General features: G+C 39.5%; 1 protein-coding gene across 1 annotated transcript in view; it reads right to left on the reverse strand.

The window, feature by feature from the left end:
* The window catches only part of si:dkeyp-23e4.3 (rho GTPase-activating protein 7), an 81,175-nt gene extending 65,263 nt beyond the window's left edge, over positions 1 to 15,912 (reverse strand). Inside the window, exon 1 of the mRNA XM_067424498.1 lies at positions 15,437 to 15,912. Within this exon, the coding sequence (XP_067280599.1) occupies positions 15,437 to 15,557 (121 nt within the window). The 5' untranslated portion in view covers positions 15,558 to 15,912. The remainder of the gene's footprint in view (positions 1 to 15,436) is intronic.
* Positions 15,913 to 17,788: the final 1,876 nt, after the last annotated feature.

A 17,788-nucleotide genomic window follows, 5' to 3' on the forward strand; every position in this document is an offset into this window, starting at 1 on the left:
ACACCCCTCCAAATCATTGAATTCAGGTGTCCCAATCACTTCCATGGCCAAGGTTGTATAAAGCACCTAGGCATGCAGACTGCTTCCACAAACATTTGTGAAAGAATGGGTTGCTCTCAGGAGCTCAGTGAATTCAAAGAGTGGTACCTTGATAGGTTGCCACCTGTGCAATGAGGGCATTTGTGATATTTCCTCACTACTAAATATTCCACAGTCAACTGGGAACAACAGCAACTGAACCAAGAAATGGTAGGCCACATAAAATCACAGAGTGGGTCAGAGCATGCTGAGGGGCACAGTGCGCAGAAATCGCCAACTTTATGCAGAATCAATAGCTAGGCCTCCAAACTTTGTGTGGCCTTCAGATTAGCTCAAGAACAGTGCGTAGAGATTTTTATGGAATGGGTTTCCATGGGCTGAGCAGCTGCATCCAAGCCTTACATCACCAAGTGCAATGAAAAGCGTCTCATGCAGTGGTGTAAAGCACAGCGCCACTGGACTCTAGAGCAGTGTAGTGTATCAGTGTACTCTGGAGTGATGATTCACGATTCTCTGTTGGGCAATCCAATGGACGAGTCTGGGTTTGACTGTTGCCAGGAGAATGATACTTGCCTGACTGTATTGTGCCGAGCGTAAAGTTTGGTGGTGGGGGGATTATGGTGTGGGGTTCATTGTTAGTGGTTGGGCTTGGTCCTTTAGTTCCAATGAAAGGAACTCTTAATGCTTCAGCATACCAAGACATTTTGGGCAATTTCATGCTCCCAACTTTGTGGGAACAGTTTGGTGATGGCCCCTTCCTTTTCCAAAACGACTTCAAACCAGTGCACAAAGCAAGGTCCATAAAGACATGAAGGAGCAATTTTGGTGTGGCGGAACTCGTCCAACATCAGTGCCTGACCTCACAAATGAGCTTGTAGAAGAATGGTTAAATATTCCCATAAACACACTCCTAAACCTTATGTAAAGCCTTCCCAGAAGAGTTGAAGCTGTTATAGCTGCGAAGGGTGGGCCAACTCCATATTAAACCCTACGGATTAAGAATGGGATGCATTAAAGTTCATGTGCATGTGAAGGCAGACGTCCCAAAACTTTTGGCAATCTAATATATATTATTTTAGACAAAATTTGCAAAATATGTTGGCATTGTTTCTTTCTTAAAATGTATAATAGGTTGACTTTCAACATTGTAAACTTAAACACCTCCTTTCATTGATCATTTGCTGAAAAAATGCTTTTCTTTTTCTTTTTTTAAAGAGGCCCTTTTTCTCAGCCCCCAGCTGAATTTTACAGTATCAGTGAATCACCAATAAACAGAAGGTTATTTTTATACTTGACTTATTTTACTTACTAACCAGATGATAGTGTTAATCCATTTAATGGATTATGTTAAACTCCCCAAGATAACAAACAACCCATGCTTCACATATTCTCTGGGCCCCAAAAGTGGAAGTACGTCTTAGTTAGATGGCTCAGGAGCTCAACACGCAACTGTCACTTCCTGTTTGCATGTTCATTCTGTACACACAATAGAGCTTCGGGGTTTAAACAAAGCTCAGCATTAAAATATAATCAAGGGATTCTATCTTCCTACTTTTCATGAGTCTACTGGAAATAATCTGCGATCTCTCTCCAGCTGTGCATGAAACTAGATTGAGATCAAAACTAATATGAGGCGTTGGGAAGCGTCTGTGATTCAGTTTCAAAGGCTCCTCCTTTATCGTCCTCTGCCACATGCGGCCCAGCATGTAGATGAATTGGTCTCAGAATTGGTTGTTCTTTAGGAACCAATGGGGATTAGATCTCTCTGGACTTGGTAACATTCTGTTATCAGCAAACAGTAGAAGACATAATGAAAACTATGAGGGGCCCTACTGAATAAATACAAGGCACAATAAAAGTTATATAAGCTCCAAATAATAATAAATAACAGAACAATGGGGTAGTTTTATTTTTGAAGAGGGCCTCAGTAGAAGTAACTAACTGAGCAAAAGTGCATTGAAATGTACAATGTAAAATATTTTGTCAATTCAAATATATTCATACAAATCAATTGCTCAAGCAGTTAATTAAAGCTGCAGTAACTTTTGTCGCTCTATCGCCATCTCTTTTTGAAACATAAAAATGCAAGTTACTTGCAGAGTTTTATTTGATGTGCTTCAGAACTGCTCTGCGCAGATAAATATGATCACCGGAACAATCATTGTGCGAAACTGTCATTGTGTCGTGACAATAAAAAAACAAAGTCCTTGTAGGCATAATCAGAAAAAAAGTAATCTGAACAAGTAATCAACATATCTGTTGCTTTTGTTTTGGAGTGAACTTCTTTCTAAAGCAAAAAACTGAGCCTTGAAATGTCTTTTTTACATGAAACAATTCACATCGTAAACAGAAATTCTCTAATCATGCAATCTGTATGAAACTAACTTTCCAAGCAGCTGCATCCTCAGCACACAGCAAATAAATCTGGTTTTACGAACGTGACATAACCACACAAATACGGATGTGAAAGTAATTTTTTGCAAATAAGCTTAACCCCTTAGCTGGTTGAAACCCCTTAGGGAGACTGGTGTCTTTTGAACACGGATGTCTTATGTTCTTTCTCAACGATTTCTGCTACTTTTTTTTTAACCAAAAATACCAAGTGGCATACTGCAGCTTTAAAGGAGTTTATTATTATTATTATTCCCACTTTTAAGTGTATATGCGACGTTTCAGCTCAAAATACTTAAATACATTTTTTTATTACCATGTTTAAATTATCACTTTTTGAGGATGAGCAAAATGCACTGTTTTTGTGTTTCTCCCTTTAAATGCAAATAAGTTGGCAAGAAGAGGGCGGAGCTTCAAGAGCTTGTTTAGCAGCTCTAATTACCTCATGCAGACATGCACTGAAAATGTCAAAAACTGTTTAGCCTTTTATGTTCAAACTGGAGTCTGACAGTGATAGTGAGAGACTCAAGAAGAAGTGACAACATGTAGACTGCGACAGGACATTTCTGAATGGTAAGTTGATGAATTTTGGACTTGTATATCTTCAAGTCATCGATTAGCATGTCCTGTCATGATAATCTATAAATCGCTTCTGTGGGAGCTGTTGTAAAGTGCCTAATGAGCTAGAGAATATATGCTGCATGAAGATAGAACAGGGGTGGTTTAGTTTAGTTTAAAGGTCCCGTTCTTCACGTGTTTTCCAAGCATTGATTATATTTATAACTTGCAATATAACATGAGTTCATGTTTCGCGTGTAAAAAACCCAGTATTTTTCTCACAATTTACTTATCTGTACAGCGCTGTTTTCTCTGTCCTAAAAACGGCCTGAGGATTTCCTTGTTCTATGAAGTCCCTCCTTCAGAAATACCTAACGAGTTCTGATTGGACCAGCGCTTCCCGTGTTGTGAATGCTGTGATTTCACCAACTCAGTTAGAAGCTTGTTGTCCTATCAGCCGTTTGTTGAAGTCCTTAAAAAACGATTTCTGTTGAAGATTATATTTCCCTTTACATTGAACTTTTGTAACAACTTTATAGATGTTGTTTAGGTTCAAACAGAAACATTACACACTAATTCAAGTTTAAAAATTTGAATCATAATCAAGGACCCCTTGAAGTTTAGTCTAATAAAATTAAGATCTTTCTTTACAGTGTCTCCAAATCAAGAAAGCTGCTTTATATTTTAATTTTGTAGGTGGATGCAGGAAGTAGACAAAAATAGTTTGATTAAATTGTTGAAGGTTAACAGTATTCCGAAACTAGGCTCTTGGATATCTCCCAGACGGTGTCTAACCATTTAAGGCTATGACACTCTCCATGCTTAAGCGAAAGATACTTAAGCTCAGGCCTTGAATAACAGACATGCTTGCCAAATGGCTCTATAGAAGAGACTGTGCAGATTGCAGTGTGAAAAACCATTAGGAAACCTGCACCTTTGGACCTCATACTGATGACGCAAACTGTTGTAAGTCTTAAAAGACTGCTACTTATCAGGCTTTTGAGCCAGAATAGATCAGCGCCCCTGAAACAAGAGACAAAACCTTCAGCTTCCAGTAATCTCTACATTGAGCAATAAAGCTCTGGTTTTAAATTATGCTAAAGCCTTGATTCCCAACTTGGAACTTACGGCCCTGCCAAAACCTAAAAGGTTAGCCTGTTCTGCTCTTTCATGGTGGGAGATTTAGGTGGAGTTGAACTTAAGTTATCATTTAACTTGATATATAAGTTCTCATATTAATTCAAAGTGCTTTACATGGAAATTAATATGATAACTTAAGTTGCATTTTTTTGGATTGCATTAAAGTTGCATTTAAAAAAAAATGCATTAAAATTGCATTTACATAAATGTCTTGATCAGGGGGGTCGATCCACCAATGTGCAGCGTCTACCTGGATGATGAAACGGCAGCCATTTTGCGCCAGAATGCTCACCACACACCAGCTGATTGGTGGAGAGGAGACCGAGTGATGGAGCCAATCAGTAAATGGGGATGATTAGGATGCCATGATGGACAGAGGCTAATGGGCAAATTTGGCCAGAATGCCGGGGTTACACCCCTACTCTTTGCTAAGAACATCCTGGGATTTTAATGACCCCAGAGAGTCAGGACCTCGGTTTATCGTCTCATCCGAAGGACGGTGCTTGTTACAGTATTGTTTCATTTTGACAATTTGATTCAAAATAATGACGTTGAATGACTTGTATTATTGGTTACAGTCAAAAAGGACAAGACCTCTGAGGTAGAACAGGCCAAAACGTGTATACAGACGGATAATTTCTGACGGAGATTTGTGCCAATAATGCGTGTTAAAAAGCCATGTTTGAAAGTGCACTCAGTTTTTTGGCTAGTCTATTTGACTGAATCCTAGAGTGGCTAATATAAGCTGTTTATTCCGATTTGCTCATTGTTTACTCTGAGAAAGTTGTGTTTTCATGGTCAGATGATGTCATAAAGTTGTCGGTGTGCATCAAAAGGATCAAGTTCACATAACCATTTCTATTCATCTTTTTCTATTCATCTTCACTTGTAAAAGCTTAACAAGTGATAACGCAATGTGGCACTGCAATTTCTTTTAAAATATATCTGTAAGCTTTAAGTGGCAAGGGGTGTTAAAGGAAGCACTGTACAAGTATGCATGTATGCAGAATGTTTTTTTTATTTTTATTGTTAAATCAGACTTGACATTGTGTGACTCTTATTCGTGGCAGTCATTTGCATGCACTTAAAAGTATAGAGTGAAGCTGAAAACTATTGATTTAATAACTTGCAGGGCTGTCGTGACAGTTGCTTTGGCTATGCAAGTACTGAGAGATGACAATTTTATGCATCATCGAAGGTAATGAAGGATCTGGATCCTTCCTTCAGGGAAGAGACTTTTGATTAGGCCATAATTCCAGATTATCCTTTTGAACCGGATAAAAATGAGGGAAAGCTGAAGAGCCTGTCTTTTGAAAAAGGGGAGGAAAATGAGGTCATTAGAGAGAGAAAAGTCATAAACAGTGCCCTGAGTATGGAGGACATTTTTGGCAGTTACAGAGGTCTGTCCTCTAAGCGGCCATTTAACATGTAAACTTTAATTTATGAGTTGTGGGGCAGCACAGCAGGGGGCATTCTCAAATGTTTTATTAGCAAACATATTATTGTATTAAGAGTATTTCATTATTCAAGTTGGAAACTGATCCTCAGCATTGGTCTTGTTTTTCATAAAATTTTACATAAATGTCTTGTTAGAGTCTTGAGGCAATAATATATGACCAATGAGATATGAAAAACAGGACATTCTCGGACCACAATGCAGACGTTTTAAGCCATGCACCCTTAGATTATTGGGCCAAGTTGTTTTCAAATGTAACTTCAAGAAAAAGTAAATTATAATTGGTTTAAATGTATTTTTCCAGGTCCCCAGACATCTTGGTTCTAGATAGATGGATAGATGGGTAGATAGGTAGGTGGATGCATTGATGGATGGATGGATGGATGGATGGATGGATGGATGGATGGATGGATGGATGGATGGATGGATGGATGGATGGATGGATGGATAGATAGATAGATAGATAGATAGATAGATAGATAGATAGATAGATAGATAGATAGATAGATAGATAGATAGATAGATAGATAGATAGATGCATTGATGGATGGATGGATGGATGGATGGATGGATGGATGGAAGGATGGAAGGATGGATAGGTAGGTAGGTAGATGGATGGATGGATGAATAAGTGGATGAATAGATGGATTGATAGGTAAATGGATGGATGGATAAATAGTTGGATGGATTGATGGATAGGTAGGTAGGTAGGTAGGTGGATGGATGGATGGATGGATGGATGGATGGATAGATAGATAGATAGATAGATAGATAGATAGATAGATAGATAGATAGATAGATGATAGATAGATAGATAGATGATAGATAGATAGATAGATAGATAGATAGATAGATAGATAGATAGATAGATAGATAGATAGATAGATAGATAGATAGATAGATAGATAGATAGATAGAGGGTGGATGAATAAGTGGATGATGGATGGATGGATGGATGGATAGATGGAAGGATGGATGGGTGGAGAGGTAGATGGATGGGTGGATGATGGATGGATGAATTGATGGATTGATAGGTAGATGAATGGATGGATAAATAGTTGGATAGATGGATGGATGAATGGATAGGTGGATGATGGATATGTGGATGGATAGGTGGATGATGGATATGTAGATGTATGGATCATTGATGGATGGATTCGATGGATAGATAGATGGAGGGATGGAATTGGGTGAATAGATGGATGGATGGATGAAGGGATTTATTAAATTCTTCATTTTATTTATTTATTTGTTTGTTTGATTGAGGGGTTATTACAACATTTGTTTTCATTGCAATTCTGCATTTTGAAAAAGTTAGCATGCTCATGAAGTCTTTGTCAAAGTGATCTATGAACATTTAGCACAGACCATTCAGTCTTATAACAGTTGTACAAACTGACACTGACCGGAGCAGCACAAAATCTAACACATGCGATGTCCAATCAAGCCCTGGTCACATGGGCCAACAGAGGGAGGCTGAGCAGTAAATCTCAGATACAGCTGCTTTAACGAGCCTTGGCCGGCAATGAGAACCCTGATTATATATGCTCATGATGCTGTGGGAACGCCTACCTCATGCCCACCTAACCTTTGAGCCCTATTTATGGAGAGGTAAATCATGTAAATCTGTTACTCGAATCAGCTATTTTAATAATTTATGGAAAATTACTGACAGATGTGATTCATTGTCCGACGTTTAGTATAACATAGGCCAGTTGTAAGTAGTTAGAATTATAATTCGGACACCCCAGAACTCAGCTCAACCTCTTCCCAACTGTTCTTCTGTATTTTTAATTCCTAGATTTTACAATTTTAATTAAAGGTGTCATGAACTGGCTTTTTTTCTTTTTTTATACTGTTGCCTGAGGTCAACGAATGACGTTCGTGTTGTTTTTACTTTCAAAAACATCATAACTAATAAGTAATATTTTCTACAGGCAGTGCTATTTTCTACACTGGTTTTGAGTCTTCTGAACGCTGGGTTTTGGCGGGCGTGCCGCACTGGAGACTTGGAAGTAAACGAACACGGCTAGGATTGGATAAGATTGGCATATTTAAAGAGCTTAAGCTCTTCTGTCATATCTATGCCCCTGTCAGTTCAGTTCACATGAGGGAGCGGAGGGATTGTTTTGAAAGCGGCAGCTGCAAGGATTTTCTCGATCACAGAGCTCGTAAACGTCTTTATCAAACAAACACAAGGATTTATTTCTCATCCACCCGCGATTGTATTACATGGCCCGCACCCACACGATCGGTCGATATAAGCGTGAATCGCACGCTCACACACACACAAACTAGTGATGGGAAGTTCGGTTCTTTTCCGCGAACCAGTTCTTTCGGACAGTTTGTTTCAATGATCCGGTTAAAAAAACGGATCACCGGTTCTTTTACTTCTTTACGTAATGACGTAATTTCTATCATCCCGGCGGATGAAAATACATTCAAACACATCCCTATAAAGTATTTGTAATCAAAACTTAGTATAGTAATAATTATTGTTGAGTTCATCATCATCTTGGATACATTTTTTCATTTATGTTTTGCAACAGCACTCAATACAGTTCACCAAATTGAACTGAATCGATTGTTATAACATCTACTTCAAGATATTAGTTTTATTTCTAGTTTGAGAGACTATCACTGTCACTGTCGTGCAAACACTGATGTTTCACACGGATTAAATAAACTTACATTGACATAATACTTACACAAATCCTCAGTTTACCCGTGCTCATGTATTATCAGCATCAGCTGTCCCAGTCCGAGAGAAACAGTTCGGTTACGATGCTATCACGCATGCTCAGTATCTCCGCTCACCAGTTCTCAGAATCGAACATGTCCGAAAGATCGAACGTGTCCGATAGACGCGGTTCTCGATTCTGTACTGGTGATCCGTTTCAACCCGGTCGATCTGACTCGAGAACCGCTGTATCAGTGTGTGTGTGTGCTGAGCATAGGGTGCTGAGCTGTGAACTGCTGCAAGCTGAATAGTCTATATCAAACCTACTGTTTTGATTACATTTTAAAATGTGTATCGACTTAGAAAAAAGCTGTTCCTGAAATGATCATGCATTATTGATAAAACAAATAAATGTTTAATTTGACCGTTTTACAATCCATTGTTTCCAAACTTTAAAATAATACAGTGATGAGACAGCTTTGTTATGATGTTTCCAAACATGATTAGTTTTATACACTTAACCTGTATTTCGTTCCTCTGAACAAATAACACGCATGCGCAGCTCATCGGCTCATCGGTTCTCAGTATCGAACGTGTCCGACAGAAACGGTTTTCGATTCTGTACTGCTGAACCGAGGATCCGAGAGCCGCTACGTTCGGTTACACGCGCATGCTCAGTATCGGCTGATCGTGAGTTCATCAGATCTCTCAGCAAAACATGTCTCACTTCAGCTAACGATTGGAGTTACAACATCTACTTCAAGATATTAGTTTTATTTCTAGTTTGAGAGACTGTCACTCATGTCAGAAAGTTAATAACTATAGTAACTTGTGGGATCAGCGCTGATTTGAGACGCGAACCGTTTAGAACGATTCAGTTCGATTTGGTGAACTGGTTCGACCGGTTCACTAAAAAGATCCGGTTAAAAAGAATGATTCGTTCTTCACTAACCGGACATCACTAACACAAACACACACGTGCGCGCCCAGATCAGGAAAGAATTTCTGCCGACGGGCATTTTCGTCTGGTACAGCCCCGGGACTACTATTACGTATAAAAAAGACGTTTTACTCACATAAGTTTGTTGCACCATTCCTGTCGGATCCAATAAAGAAGGCACACCATTGTGTCTGCAAATCTAGCACTTGAGACTTGTTTACAAATGATTCTGCAGTGAAATGAAGCGAACACACGTACACGTTCTTCCCCAAGGGAGCTGGAACTTCATTAAAAATAAATGAAGAATCACACATTCCTAATATTATGATCTGAAGGAAGCTTATGCAGCGACTGTGTTCTTCCACAAGATCTTGCTATCTTCTTCCACATTGTTACTGTTGCTGGCTAGTGATCCGAACAGCTCCATGAGTCGGTGGGTGGTGCTTCTGAATTACAAGTCTGTAGAGGTGTGTGTTTCGTAGCACTATGATGTAAGAATGAAGCTCATGCTTGTTTTTTGGGCCTGGAGTTTATAAAAGATTTTCTTTGACTGTGACGTTCAAACAAGGACGTTTTCAGCTCTGAAACTCACAGGATAATCTTATATTACCATGACCTTTTATATATCAAAAGCTCAAGGGAACGTTGATTTCTCAATTCATCACCCCTTTAACAGATGTCAGCTGACTTTTGTAGTCTTCCACAACTGAAAATTGTCATAATTTACTCTCCCTCAAGTTCTTTATGAGTTTCTTTCTTCTGTTGAACACAAAAGAAGATATTTTGAAGAATGCTGGTAATCAGACAGCCATTGACTTGCATAGTAGAAAAAAAACCCTGTTTGGTTACCAACATTCTTCAAAATATCTTCTTTGTGTTCAGCAGAAGAAAGTAACTCATGCAGGTTTGGAACAACATGAGGGTGAGTAAATGATGACAGATTTTTCATTTTGGGGTGAATTATCCCTTTAATAATCTGTTGTACATATAATATGCTATAAACTATAATTTAATACATTTGCGCATTAGGTAAAGCCTTTGAAATGGAGACATGTAGAGGCTCTGAAAAACAAGTCCGTGGAATTTATTGCCTTACTGATGGACTGCAGTTATTCCAGCAAAGCCACTTGTGGAAAACATTAACAGACTCAAAAGTATTCCGGTTTGAAAATGATATAGTAAAACCAAATGTAGGCATAACTTTAGGTTGGCATTAGGTAAAAGCTTAAAAAATTAAAAGAAAACCAAAATAAATTAATTGGTATTCTTGAAAAAAACGGGTTGTGATTACTTCCTCATAAAGAAATATTAATTGTGATTTATAATCTCATAACTGAAAACTTATATGTCAAAATTGTGACTTTATATCTCAATTGTTACTTCATGTTTCATAACTTTATTTCCTCTAATTGTGACTTAATATCATGTCTCACACTTACAACTTTCATATTGTATTTTACATCTCAAAATGTTATTTTTTTTTACTTTAACCTTTATCTATTATATTTTATTTACTCTGAGATAGAAAAGGGCTTCCATAAGATGGACACTCCAGTAATTTAAGTGACCTAGAAAATACAGACTGACATTTTTTTTACTTCATTTATCTTTTACAAGTTTTACTTGGTACACAATACCCAATGACGATAAAATTGGATCATTTTTTAGTATGAATGTGTCATATTGAGTAGAAAATGAACATTAGAGGTCTTCACAGGTCCAAAAATTCGTACCCGAACCCGAAGAGACCCGCGATGTTCTACACAGAACCGACCCAGACCCATCTTTTATTTTTTTTAAACTGTACCTGGAACCATGCAGATCCAAGAAATGCCAAAAATATAGTACCCGGAACCAACGTGGACCCGTCTATTATTTGATAGCTGGAACCGAACCCGGCGGGAAGACACAGACCCGACTGGACCCGATTGTCTCATATTCCACTATAAACTACTGTTAACAAGTTAATAATCAAGCTGCGAAAAATAACTTTGTCTCAGTCAGCCTACCTAACGATATATAGCCATTGTCTCCCTTCCTTTAGGCTACCTTGATTGTGATGTATTACAATATTCCTCTGTAATTGTTCCAAGCATGCTTAGTTCACTCATCATTTCAGCTGTAAAAGTCAACTTTATTTCACAGTGACGGATTTATGAGTTAACTCGCATAATAACTTTGACTGTTTGCCCTTTTGAACTAATGACTATTGCTCGTTCAGTGTTATGTCTGCTTACGTCAGCATTATTTATTTGCCATAATCTCTCTGAGCCGAGTCTGACTAGCAGAACTTTAAGATTAAACAAGATGGTTCATTCATATTACTTTTAAAGTCATTACAGTCACTTCGGAAGCTCGGGTTGCCAGCTGGAGCAACCTGAAATATGAGCTTTTATTTACGCAATTTGTGCATCACAGAAAACATTTATGTGACAGTTCACCTGAGGTCTTCATATATTCTTAAGTACATTATTACCGCGCGCATGCATTAAATTTGCCCGCTTTCTAAACGGCTGAGTGAGAGAGAGAGAGAGAGAGAGAGAGAGAGAGAGAGAGAGAGAGAGAGAGAGAGAGAGAGAGAGAGAGAGAGAGAGAGAGAGAGAGAGAGAGAGAGAGAGAGAGCTTGTGTTTTTGTTGTTGTTGTGTATTTTTTAAACCTCATTTCCTGGCTCACACTTTTCTCATCCTAATTTAGCAATTTGTAAGTTACACAAAACATGCAAGCTGTTCTCCGAGTACTATCGACGTATTACATAGGCTGCAACGTTAACAGACCCGGGACCCCTTTATTTTATTTTTAAAGGTCCCGTTTTTCATGTGTTTTCGAAGCTTTGATTGTGTTTACATTGTGCGATATAACATGTTTTGCGTGTAAAAAAACAACTGTATTTTTCACACTATTTACTTATCTGTACAGCGCTGTTTTCTCTGTCCTAAAAACGGCCTGATGATTTCCTTGTTCTATGAAGTCCCTCCTTCAGAAATACCTAACGGGTTCTGATTGGCCCAGCGCTTCCCGTGTTGCGATTGGACAGCAGCTTAGCGCACGTTGCCAGAAAGGTCGCGCCTCTTACCATAACGGGGAGATGCACGCGCTCAATGTGCACTCTTCTCCACGTGGGAGAGCAACGAGACCTTTAATGTAAACATTGATATTTACGCTTAAATTTCTACAAGCTTAAAGGTGGGGTAAGTGCTATCTGTTAACCGTTGTTGATATTTCAAATCACCAAAACAAACACGCCCCGACTCCCAGAAAGGGTCTCGGCCCTATTTTGATAGCTCCGCCCCACACATACGTAAACCCAGGCAACGACAATGGCAGAATCTATGCGTTACTAATCCAGGGAGAATATTCAATGAAAAAGTCACCCCTTCCATCGCAAATACGCAAACCGTTCTCATGAACAACTCGATAGTACACGGGCATGACAGTCCAACTAACGACATATTACAATTATGGGTTATATAGATGAAAAGAGGAAACAAACATATATTAGGAGTATAGTATCTTAACTGTCGGACACATTTTGTGAGCTGATGCGTGAATGGGGATTTAGATGCTCCACACGGTGTGGAAATGAACGGGTCTTTATCATCGCTGAAGTGAGCCACAATACAATCGCAAATGGACAACCAAGCGAACATGACATGCAAGCAAAAGCCAGCATATATTAATTATTTCTTGGCTAATGTCCGTCCTGTGTGACTCGTGTGTTTTTAATCATTCTGAGCCTCTCTTCTCACCATAGACACGCCCCTTACCTGCTGATTGGCTACAAGTTTGTTATTCGACTTGGCCCGGTTCTTTTTTTTAAAACTGTTTTGAAATAACACTTACCCCACCTTTAAGTTGAGTGCTAATGTAGAATTTACTAGTAGAACGTAGAAATTTGTCATGTACAAATTAGTTTTTTTGTTGTTGTTGTTGTTGTTGTTGAGTAGCCTAGAAATCTAGACGCACCCTAGCGGCAGCAAAATTAATCTGCCCGCAAGTGTCGTCTAGCAACTCTCAATACCCTTCTGAGCTGTATTCCCCTAACTCTTGCCGGGCCAATCTCATAGTGTATAGAGTCGGTGAGCGGGGCCATAATGATGACGGCCGAGTTGCGTTTGCATGCTTCTAGTAAACACAGAAACTGGCGAACGGCGGTCTTTCGAATCAGCTTTGACCGCAAAGACTTGGAGTTAAGCTTTTCTCTGAGAAAAGAACAAAGAACGGCACTGAAGTTATTCTTAAAAAGGGAAGATGTGTTCAGAGTTTTTTTTCCTCTGTTTCACCTTCGTTGCTCTGGTTGGTTGTAGCGCTATCCTATCGCGTGCAGAGGGAGTTTGAAAGACAACCGTTTATCCCGCCCCTTGGCTTGATCTGCCAATGGTGAGTTTCCAGACCAAACATCTTGATGTGGGTCTGGCTTGTCAGGCTAGTTGTTGAGTATTTACATTTTACATTTACATTTTATCAGTGCAGTTTTATTCTACATAGTGACTGCCATTTTGAGAACACTTGGCAATGATGCAAAGTTTTGGTGGCAGAATAAATTAATGATGTGCGATAAATGTGTCGGTGAATAATATTTCAGTGGTAATGGTAACCAAAATCTGTCCACTCCAAAATCATTTGTCACTTCATCACGTCTGGTTAGGACACAGTATTAAAAACAAATGTAATCCCAGAATATTCCAAATTATGCTTTAGGAGGGTCTGTAAAAAAACTTTTTTTGAACTGTCACGAAAACATTTTCCAATCAGGAATCAGAAGAACAATGATTTCCCAGATGCAATGTTTCAAAATCAAACAATTCCTCAAAACGACCTGCAAAATATCCATGTGGTAAAAAGAAGAACCTCTCTTTTTTTCAGTGATTCTGTTATTGTAGCTTTGGAAAATGTGGAATCTGACCCCATTTCCTTCCATTTTTTCCAGCTGTGTATGTTTCTTTTCTACCCCCCCCCCCCATTTTCTTTCTCTCTTTTTTCAAGATTGCAACATCTGGTGAGGCTTTCTCACAGTAATCTCTGGAGCTAACAGGCCTGCTCTGCATCATAATGGAGCTTGGAACTCTTTATACGCAGTTCCTCTATCGTTCGCACACGCAAACACTCCTCTGACAGGCACACCAAAAACACGTGGCTCTGGTTCCCGCGATGAGGTAATGCCTCTTGGCAAGGGTGAACCAAGAGCTGACAGTACTCAATGGCGAGGACAATCTGTTCAGTGTAAACCTCAGGTAAAAATAAGTGAAGCAATACAATAGAAAAGAAGGAAAAGTAATTATCATTGTTTTCGTTGCGCAGACTCGCGCAAGTAGTACGACTTTGACGTAACCCAGATACTGCAATACCTCACACGTCAGCCCACATCGATAAAAGCTCCAATCTTTCCCGGCCAGATGTTTACCACAGATGCCAGACCATCGCTTTGCAAGTGCCGCATTGTATTTTACTTGGCCGTGGTGTCGTGTGAAGTGGCATGGCAAATGCGAGTCCCTGGCGCCGTGCCGCGTTTAATTGGGGTGAGTTAGTGTTTGGCAACAATCTGTTTTAATTGGCTTTTAGTGCATATTCAGTTCTCGCACGTTTATGGGCCACATCTGGCCAGCACGGATCCTTGGATGCACCTCGTGATCTATGCGCGTGCGACCGTATTTGGACCGAGTTATGACAAGCTGGGTCAGGGAGTAAATATTAGGACAGGCTTGTAATGTATGACGGACAGAAATCCCCACCCTTGAGCGAGAGGAGGCCCCATCATAAAGACTTGGAGATAGAAAAACTATTAAGGAAGATTTAGCCCTCTTATCGAGCAAAGGCCATTTCCTGCGGTGCCTTTCATGCTTCTGGGGTGCCAGTGATGTGGATATCCGAGCAATTAACTGGCCAGTGTTAACATGTCAGGGGCTTTTTGTCAATCACAGAGTTCAAAGAAATGTTTCAAACCATTTTAGACATTTGGAAAGCCATCACTGAAAACTTTGAGACATTGTGGATGACTCAAGTGAAGTGTTTCCACAAACCAGCAACCTTTTAAAACAGATATTATCTGCGGTTCACGTATAAAGCCTTGAAACCAGAGATTTCCCTCTGCGCCCTGCTGGTATGCCTAAACAAACGCTTAGCTTGTCATTACACCTCGGTTATGCAAAGTTCACTGAGAAAACATCAATGAAATGTCAATGGACCACCAAGGCGGTCCGTCGACCACAGCAGAGAAACCCACAATCTCTTTACCTGAGAGACGCTTCTCACGTGCGCTTTTCCAAAATATATCCCAAGCCTTGTTAGTGGAATCCTTCACATGCTCGCTAAAAGACCTCCTGAGTGGAGTTTTCACGGTGTGTGCCATATCCATGCGCTGTCCATACGCTCTTCACTCCATCTGTGCGCCGTGAATCCTCCAAATCCAAAGGGGAGCCCAGAGAGAAGGAGGGTTCTTCTTACTAGCTTGACACTTGATGCAAAAAGTCTGCATGTGGTTTGCAGACACCCTCTAAAATGAGATTGTGTAAGAGAGAGGGAAAGAAAAGGGGAGAGGGAAAAGGAAGGGGGAGAAAAAAATGTTCCTCCTAAGTTAGGGGTCAGAGGAGCCTGAAAAGGAAATAGCATGTACTTCGGGTTAAGCGTCACCACCCCTCCTCATCTCCCTTGCCTCTAAGACAAAGTCAGTCAGTCGTGCATCTGGATGGTCACCAGTCATACACATTTCCAAGGACGCTAAGATAAATATTGCATTTGGATGCCTCTTTTGCCGAAGGGTGGGGAACTAGACTGTCCCCTTTTTTCTTTATCTTTGCTTTTTCTCCAGCCGTTTTGGCTTCACCGTGACTTCCCGTTTCACAGGAGAACTTCTCTGTTTTCTATATTTCATAGTGTCAGCCCTTTTGAGGTTGACTCTTTGATTCCAAACAACTATTTGATTCTGAATAAACAGATTTGTCAAGATTGCGTATTGGCTTGTCACAGTGTTAATAATCGAAGTTCTCACTTTGCTTACAAAGGATGACATTTGAAAGAGTGAATTTTCTTGGTGTTCTTTTATATTGCGGGTCAGTGGATTGATTCTTGTGATGTCGTCTTCCAAATTTAAATGCTAATTCACAATGGATTCTAGCTTTCACGGTGTCATTTTCTTAATTCATATCTTTGTCTCGCTGTACACTAAAAATATTGAAATATCCGTAAAATAAGATTTTGTTTTTGTGAGCAAAATTACGTAATATATGTCTTTATTTCTTGTTTTAAGCATAAGTCTGACTAAATATAGAAATGCCTCATGCCTAATGAGGTAAGAAAAATAAACTTTACAGATTCATTCAGTTTATCTAAAACATTTTTTTTTTAAGTTTGCGTTTGCTTCCCATTAAAAATAAGACTATTTTTATTGCAATGATTCAAGTAAACTAAGATTAACTTGTTAAAAAGATTGCTGTCAAGTTACATTTACATTTGCTCATTTATGTAAATGTAACTTGATAGCAATCTTTTTAACATATAAATATATATAATTGTTAATGTGTATAAATTTATATATCATTTTTTTTTCCAACTTTTTATTTTATTGTAAAACATGTAGAAATATGTCCACCCATACATACAAAGTTCTGTCATGAAATTCTAGATGCCTGATAAGTCTAAAAAACAAACCAAAAATTGCTTGCAATCACATTATTCTCTATAGGGTATCAGTAGCCAATGAGCTTGCTGCTCAACATTCAAATACTTGCCTATCATTTGGAGCGTGCTTTTAGAAATCCTATGAAACCCTCCACCTTCCCCAGTTCCACCTGTATAGATCTTCTCTGGGGGATTCATGTACACTTGTACAGCAGCACCATCTAGCTTGCTCAAACCAGCGTGTTGTGTATGAATTGGCAAGGGCAAGCTCTGTACTTGCTCTGCAGCAGCAGTAGCCTAGAAATCTAGATGCACCCTAGCAGGAGCAAATGTAATTTGCAGCCAGGGTCGTCTAGCATCTAGCAAACTCTAGTCAGTGGACGGGCTTAACATAACGACGGCAGAGTTGTGATGGTTACTCGTGAATTCCCGGCTACTTGAAAACAAAGTAGATGGCTGCTGCTGGCGAACAGCGTTCTTTCAAATCGGCTTTGGCTGCGACTCTGGAAGACTTGGAGTTTAGGTATAGTTCACCCAAAAATACAAATTAGCCCGTGATTTACTCACCCTCAAGCTATCCTAGGTGTATACGATATTCCTCTTTCAGACAAATACAATCAGAGTTATATTAAAAATATTGCCTGTAAAAATAACATGATTTCATGTTTTGCGTGTAAAAAAACTGTATTTTTCAAACAATTTACTTATCTGTACAGCACCTTTTTCTCTGTCCTAAAAACGACCTGATGATTTCCTTGTTCTATGAAGTCCCTCCTTCAGAAACACGTAACGAGTTCTGATTGGGCCAGCGCTTCCCGCGCTGTGATTGGACAGCAGCTTAGCGCACTTTGCAACCCCCCCCCATAACGGGGAGATGCAAGCGCTGAATGTACTCTCATCTCCACGTGGGAGAGCAACAAAACCACGGCCCCTATTTTGCGTGTTCTTGTGGGCGGAGGGTTAGTCAAC

Source organism: Pseudorasbora parva, chromosome 18 (genome assembly GCF_024679245.1).
Source record: "Pseudorasbora parva isolate DD20220531a chromosome 18, ASM2467924v1, whole genome shotgun sequence".
NCBI lineage: Eukaryota > Metazoa > Chordata > Actinopteri > Cypriniformes > Gobionidae > Pseudorasbora > Pseudorasbora parva.